The 7,847-nt window shown below is 31.8% G+C and overlaps 1 protein-coding gene across 1 annotated transcript; it reads left to right on the top strand.

Moving 5' to 3' along the window:
• Nucleotides 1-2,872: 2,872 nt before the first annotated feature.
• Nucleotides 2,873-5,111, top strand: LOC136078996 (uncharacterized). Its single transcript, XM_065794771.1, has 2 exons — nucleotides 2,873-4,418; nucleotides 4,499-5,111. The coding sequence occupies exons 1-2, from the start codon at nucleotides 4,176-4,178 to the stop codon at nucleotides 4,595-4,597; spliced, it is 342 nt and encodes a 113-aa protein (XP_065650843.1). The 5' UTR covers nucleotides 2,873-4,175; the 3' UTR covers nucleotides 4,598-5,111.
• The last annotated feature ends 2,736 nt before the right edge of the window (nucleotides 5,112-7,847 follow it).

Below are 7,847 nucleotides of genomic sequence, written 5' to 3'. Positions count from 1 at the left end.
AAATTTCTATACAGTAATAGCGGTAATCTATCTTTTAACACAACTGGTCCGGTATAAAACAAAAATTATCGAATCTCTGTAGCTTTCCATTGCCGAATTTCAAAGAGTGATATAGGTCTTTGAGAGAATTCTTTGGGGACAAAGGATCTAATTGTGTTAAGATGTTTAGAGATAACGACAGTAAAAGCTGATGAAATATTTCCAGATCCCTTACCAGGCGTCCGCAAGTGAATAAATTTTTTGACCATACAAAACATACAAAATGCATGTAGTCTAAAACAAATTGACTAACAAGACCAATACTTGTGTCATGCAAAGGAGATTTTCCATTATGATGACCATGGCAAATAAATGCATTAAATTTCTCATAAGTGCTTAAAGGAGAAGAAAGTTCAGGAAATATTATACGATCGTTAAAGTACTCTCTTTCTGTGTACACCTTTCACAGCCATAATATCCAGAATGCACTTTCGTAAATTTCAAAAATAATCTTGCAGGTGCACAAATAAAAGCATCAAAAGCAATATTAAATTTTTTGTCATTAAAGCATATGCCAACTCTTGCTACTATCAACATATCATCAGCATAAGCTTTTAAATAATCATTTACAGAATCAGGCTTGGAATTTCCTGATTAAATGCCTATTGTAAAGACACCGAGATGAGGTAGTTCTTTTACCATTTTAAGAATAGGCCAAATACATAAATTTGAACATCTTGATAATGGTACGTTGTCAATATTTATATGAAGCGTTAATGTATCTGATATATCATTAAAGGGTATCAATAGAGTTTTCAAAAGTAAGTACAGAGAGTTAGATATTCCAAAATGATAATATTGACCACCTCTGCAAGTCACTTTATCAGTTACTTTTGGAGTAGATAGTAAAGTTCTAGCATCTGATGGTATTATATAATAAAAGGCTTAAGAATAACCAGTAAAGCAGTTGTTACAGCAATTGATATTTTATACTGAGTTGCCCATATACCTAAATTCTCACGAGCAGAAATTGGCTCTTTTTCAATGTTCTCAAATTTTTGAAAATCAGTAACAAAATCTTCAAAGTCATCAAAATGTTCACTACGAAGATTAGCATTTTCATTAAACATTGAAAAATCATCTTTATATTGAACAGAAAAATTATTAGCTTGTAAATTTATAGTTGAGTTTCCCTTATTAAGGCGCATTGCAGATAGAGGATCGTCTGACGTAAATGTAGTAGAGGAGACATCAATAAAATTTAGATCAGAACCTGATGGATTTGTTTGATGATCAAAAGAATCTATAGCAGCAACTCTAAGACTTTGACAAAAAAAAGACAATAAAAAACTACTTAAACCAATAGCCGTTTAGATTAAAGACAAGGGTTCGCAATAAAAAAGCAAAGTAATTCAAATATGGGCAACCCATCAGTTATAAAAATGGTATTATTTGATAGGCGACCCATATAGGTCCCATGTCGAATCTTAAACTCAATTCCATGCCCTTATCGGCCTATGTAAACCTTGTTAAACTCACATGGGGCCCATGTAAGAGTGTTGGCTGGAAATTAACGAAATTTATAAATGCTAATTATATTCTCATTTATAAAAATCCAGTAAAATATTTGGTTCCGTTACAAAGTTTAATTTAACTTCAAGTGTTGTTTGGCTGCTGTCAGTTCTCACTGAATCTTACGATTATCAAAATACAATTACCAAACTACCTTTCAGATTAGCTTCAACCTTGAAACTTTCAGTGCTTGTGCAGTCCCGGTGAGAAAAATCTTGTTATTGATTTTTCACTATCCTTCAAAATAGCTAGAGCCTTAAAACTTTTAGCAGTTGTATAGTTCCAATGACTTAAGGGTGTTGCGTTTCAAAATATTTTCCAGTGCCGACGACACAAAGGGGATCAAGTGCCCTTCACACCCTCACACCCTCTCTAACTATTTTTTTTAAGAAAAACATTTTTCTGAAAAAATCTTTGAAAAGTTTGCCTTCTAAATTTTTTTAGTCTACTTGTTGGTATTAAGGTAATAAAAGCAAAAGCTTATATGACAGAGCACCCTCAAAAAAAGTGAAACTGACTTTACATAAAATTATTCTATTTGGAAACAAGCATTTTAATATTTAGTTATTTTTTAGCATTAATTACTTAAATTAGGTCTTTTTTGTTTGATTATGCAATTGCATTGGTATGTTAATGTTGTTCAAATTATCTTCATTATTCAATTCTTTTTGAATTGAATAAAATTTAAAAAGTAGGTGAGAGCGGGGAGAAGTGGGACGCGGGAGAGGTTGGACACCCCTATAATTTTATTTCGCAGCAGCGTCTAATTACTGTTATTTAATATAAATGTATAGATTTCATGTGCTCTTTTTAGTAAACATCATTTCCCCTCCCTGCGCGCTGTGAAAACCCTTTTTTTTGAAAGTACCCCAAAAAAGTACTTTTGCTGACGGTCTAGTAACTCATGTATTTATTTTTGACTGTTGTTGCTTTTTTTTTTCTATTTTACAGAGAAATGCACTTATCATCTAACATTTAATAGTTAAATTTATATTTAAGCTTTAACTGTGAGGCTGTAACTTTAGTTTTATTTCGTCTTTCCTACATAGGGGTAAAGTGGGACAAAGAAAAAAGCCGCTGTCCCACTTCTCCTTTACAGTTTTTATGCGTTGTTTTATTGCGGAAAATTCTAGAATATTTTAGCTACAATTTTTTATAGTTTTCAAAATAAAAATATTGAGACGCTTTATTGAAATATTTAATTTTAGTTTTAGTTCTTATTCAGTTGATTTAAAACAGAATTTGGAAAGAGAGGTCTTCATTAAAGATAAATTTGAATTGATTCATCATTATTGTTTGAAGCAAATTTAGAATTCTTTTTATATCAATAATTTGAAAGCATTTGGAAAGCAAATGGCATGCACAAAAGTTTTTTAATCTTAAAATCATAATTTCATAATAGTCTGATATAAGATATAGTAATAACAGTGACCTTAATACCATAAAAGATAAATATTATTTAATAAAACCTAATTTAATTTAAATTTCAGGCCATGCCTAGAGTTTATAAAAGAAAAATTGAATCTCCACATGTTTCAGAAAACATTTTGAAAGTTGCTGTAGCCGAAGTGGAAAATGGGATAAGCCTTAGAAAAGCAGTAAATTCAGCTGGCATTTCTAAGTCTGCACTTCATAGGTGTATAAAAAAAAAGTGTCAATACCCAGCTGCTAATCTTCAACCAAATTATAAACATTCTATGATTTTCTCTGTTGCACAAGAACAAACACTGAGCACTTATCTAAAGTCATGTTCTGATATGTTATATGGCCTTACACTTGTTCAAGTAAGAGCTCTAGCTTTTGAAATGGCTCAAGCAAACAAAATAAAATGTCCCTTGCGTTGGATAGAGCAAAAAAAGGCTGGTTGAGATTAGTTAACAGGATTTTTATAAAGAAACCCAAAACTATCTGTTAGAAAACCAGAGGCAACATCAATTGCAAGAGCATTGGCATTTAATCGGTATACTATTGATATATTTTTTAACAAATTGCAAGAAGGTATATCAGAGTCTAAAGCAACATCATTTAAATTTTTTAATCTTGATGAGACAGGTTTTACTACTGTGCAAAAAATTCCTCGTGTCATTGCATCAAAGGTATCGAAGCAAGTTGGGCAAATAACATCTAGAGAAAGAGGTGAGTTAGTAACTGTGTTGCATTGTCCCCGCAGCTGGTGTAGCAATACCCCCTGTTATTGTTTTTCCAAGAAAATTATTTAGAAACTCACTAATGAGAGGAGCACCAGATGGTTCTATTGGATTAGCCAATCAATCTGGATGAATGAATGCTGAAATATTTGTAGATGTTTTAAAACATTTTGTTAAGTTTGCTCGCCCAACAGCCAATCACAAAGTTTTATTGATTATAGATAATCATGAAAGCCACCTTTTACTACAGTCACTTGAATATGCAAAAGAGAACCATGTTTGTATGATGACTTTGCCACCACATACTTCACATAAAACACAACCTTTAGATAGGTCTGTTTTGGTCCAATGAAAACATATTTTAATGCAGCTGCCAATAGCTGGATGCTTAGCAATCCAGGACAAGCCATTACAATTTATGAGATGGCCAGTCTCATTTTATAAGCATGGGAAAAATCTTCAACATCAACAAGTATTATGTCAGGATTTCGCTTGACAGGAATTTGGCCTTATGATAGACATGTATATGAAGATGATATTTTTTTACCATCAGTTGTCACGGATAGAGATGTGCCTCAAGAACAATGCAAGGAAGATTCATGCGAAAAATCTAATACAAGTGCTATTCTTTCAGATATCTCAGGTTTGGGTGTGCAACATGAAGCAGTAAAAGAAAACTTAACTCTATTTTCTCCTGAGATTATACGAAGTTATCCAAAGGTAATTTAAACTGAATATTCTTAGTTTAGGTTTTCTTTAAATTCTATAATTATATAATACTATAATATACATTTTTGCAGGCACCTTCTCCTAAGATTTTAAGACGTGGACGTAAAAAGGGAAAGTGTACGATAGCCAAATCAACACCAGAGATTTTAAAAATAAAAAATGAAGTATGAAACAAACAAAAAGGTAAAAAAATTGTCCTTCTAAAATCCAAAAATGCGAGGAAAAATATATTACGTAAATCGAACAGTGAGCTTAATGTAGATTTCAACAAAATAGCAAATGATGTTTCTGCTAATTGTTACTCACTAGAGTTTGAAGAAGAATTAGAAACTGTTTCTTTTAGCGTTATTCAAAATGTGAGTGTCAGTGATTATGTTCTTTGCGAGGTTTGTAGTAAAAACACCATTTCTTATTATTTAGGCATAGTACAGAAAGAAATAGACACAAATTTTGATGTTGAGGTCAGTTTCCTGAAATACCAGAATAAAGAAACTTCTAAATTTGTCAAATCTAGAACTAATGACATTCGTAGTGTGAATATTGATGATATAAAAGCAGTCCTGCCTCAACCGCTTACTGGAACAACATCAAGAACAAAAGCTGAAATCATTTTCCAAGTGAACTTTGGCATCTTAAATGTAAAATAACTTTTTTCTTTTTTTAACAAAAAAATTTTAATTCTTAAAATGTAATCTTAATTTGATTGAAAAAAGCATTGATAATTTTTTTTTCTTTCTATTATTCACCTCTCCAAGGGGGCCACTTCAGTCAAGGAGGCTACGCATTTTCAAATATTTTTTTTATTGTGGTTACAACCCTCTCTCAACCCTTTAACTCGGAAACAAACCTTTATGAACAAGGCCCGCTACGCGAAGAAACTAAGTTGAGCGTGGTACTTCCAGAGAAGTCAGGGTGGCCCCAGCTCCTCTAAAATTCTCTAATGTCCTTTTTTTTCAAAAACCTCTAAAATCCTCTATTATCCTCTAAAAAGTTAAAAATGTGATTAAATCTCCTCTTTAACTCCTCTTTTTTATTTTTTCATCTCTTGATGGTAGTATAATGTTCAAAATTCATGGTCTGCAAAACTGGGTAACATTTTAAATAAGGATTGGGTCGTAAAAAATTATTTTTAGCGAATCCGTGTCATCTTACATAAGAAATGACATTGTTGACCCCTGTCCAAACCCCAGTTATGTGGAAACATGGACGTTAAACCTGTATAAAAAATCCTCTATTTTTATTCAAAATGTTGTAGTTTTGCGAGAAAGTCCTCTAAATTAAATGCAAAATCTCCTCTAAAATCCTCTAATATCCTCTTTTTCTTATAAAAATTTTATGTGGTCACCCTGGACGTGGTGGGAGTCAAACCTCTCTCATACAAGCCAACGCTCTACCATTACTCCCCTGCCGCGTTTTATTTAATCTAAACTTAACTTTAAAATCAAGGTTTGCTCAAATTAATGTTTAACTAGAATCTCCCGCAAATGTCCCGCTTCTCCCGCACACTTGTCCCACTTTATCCCAATAGCAGGGTTCCTTTTAAACCAAAAAATATATGCTTTATTAAAACATTCTATCAATCTTAGGGGGTGGATTCGGTGCCCCCAAAACTGCTTTATTTATTAAGACTAGTTTGGTTCAGTTCATACATCAAATAAAAAAGATATTGCAATTACCCTGAAAAAAAAATTCGTGTCCCACTTCTCCCCGCTCTCCCCTACGTTTTATGAAAGTCTAAGTTTATTTATAAAAGTTTACAACTGAAACTTATCAATATCATATAATAATTAGTATTTTAGTTACTTAGTTAATTATACGTATTCATTCATAAAACGTATATTTAATATGCCGCGTTTTGAAAGTTTTTTTCTGTTAATTATAATTCGTTAATAATAATTGAAAGAAATATGGTTTTTATCATTATTTCAAAAAATTAAACCTTAAAATGTAACTGTGTTGCAATATTGAAAATAAAATTTTATTATAAACGTGGTATATAAAGATTTTATTTTTTACAATTATATCCGTTTGGCGAACAAAATTTCTTTATACCAGAGCCGATGACACCGGCGAGGAGAGGGACGGAGAGAGGAGATAGGTGTGGGCAGGGGGGGGAGTGTACTCCTCCCCCTTCCCACTTATTTTCTAAAGGATTTTTTTATTCTTCAGAAAATTCTAGATATACACCTTTTTAAGACATAATCTAGAACTTGAAACTTGTAAATAAGAAAAGTAAGATGCAATTGAGAAGATGAAAGTTGTAATTAAGAAACGTTACATGTAATTGAGAAAATGAATGTTGTAATTGAATGCAAAGTTCTTTGTTTTTTGTTGTGCTAATATACTTTGTAATTTTATATGTTATTGATATTATATAAATATAATATCAATAACATATAAAAAGTCATAAAAAAGGCATTTGAGGTTTGGTAACTGGAAAAATCCTATTGGGTATCCTATTAAATGATCCTCTGCAAGTTTCCATCATGAAGACATTTGCTGTTGATATAGCTGCAATCAAATGTGTGTTGTGCCTTTTAAAGAAGGTATTTTAATTATTGCTTTTTTTTTCTGTTTCCCACGTACTTGCGTTTTTCTACAAAAAAATGGTCCTTGCGCTTTACTACAAAACAATGGTTAAAGTTTGTTTTATCCAACCAAACTATATGATGGCCATTTGTGATGTGTTCGTTAATGTTCCTAACATACTCAGCTCTTTTTTGTTTGTTTTCATTACTATTCATTGTAGTAGGCTCCTTGTGCATTTTTTTAAATGAAAATAGTATGCCTTCGAGATAATTGGCAGTTGTGTGCTGACGCTAATATTAAATTGTCTTAAAATCCTTATTTTAATAGCCACCAACGTCTAATGTCAACTGACAGTCACTTTCAATCCATGTTCGTGTTTCTTTAATTTTGTTATCGGTTAATTTTTGGGTTTAAAACCACCTCTTCCAATGAAGTTTAATTTTCCGCTGCGAACTCAATTGTATGCTGTCTTAAATTTGACACCTAAAGTTTGTGCCAGAGTCACCCAATCGTCATTTCGCTCAGTACATTCAATAACTCTTCTTCTATCATTCAATGAAGATAAAACGTAATGTTTTCTTTCACCTTACTCATTTGTATGTACTTCGTGTCTACATATTAGACAAGTTAGTTCTGGTTGTTCCAGAAGTGGGTGAAACAAATTTAGTGAAATAAATGCTTGCACGGATTCAATTTGATAACAGACTTTCTGTTCATAGTGTATTGACAAATAACACAACAATCTTTTAATTCCATTACTGTATTAATTTATTGTTGGTGCATATAAATGCTAAACTTGATGTTATTAACTTATTAAAATGCATATCTAAGAAGATCTTTTATAATGACTTTTAAGCATACATTATGAATTCGCAATTACAAATAATGTAT

This window comes from Hydra vulgaris, chromosome 04 (genome assembly GCF_038396675.1).
Source record: "Hydra vulgaris chromosome 04, alternate assembly HydraT2T_AEP".
NCBI lineage: Eukaryota > Metazoa > Cnidaria > Hydrozoa > Anthoathecata > Hydridae > Hydra > Hydra vulgaris.
Note: the sequence above shows the minus strand (reverse complement) of the source record. Positions and strands in the feature narration are given on the sequence as shown.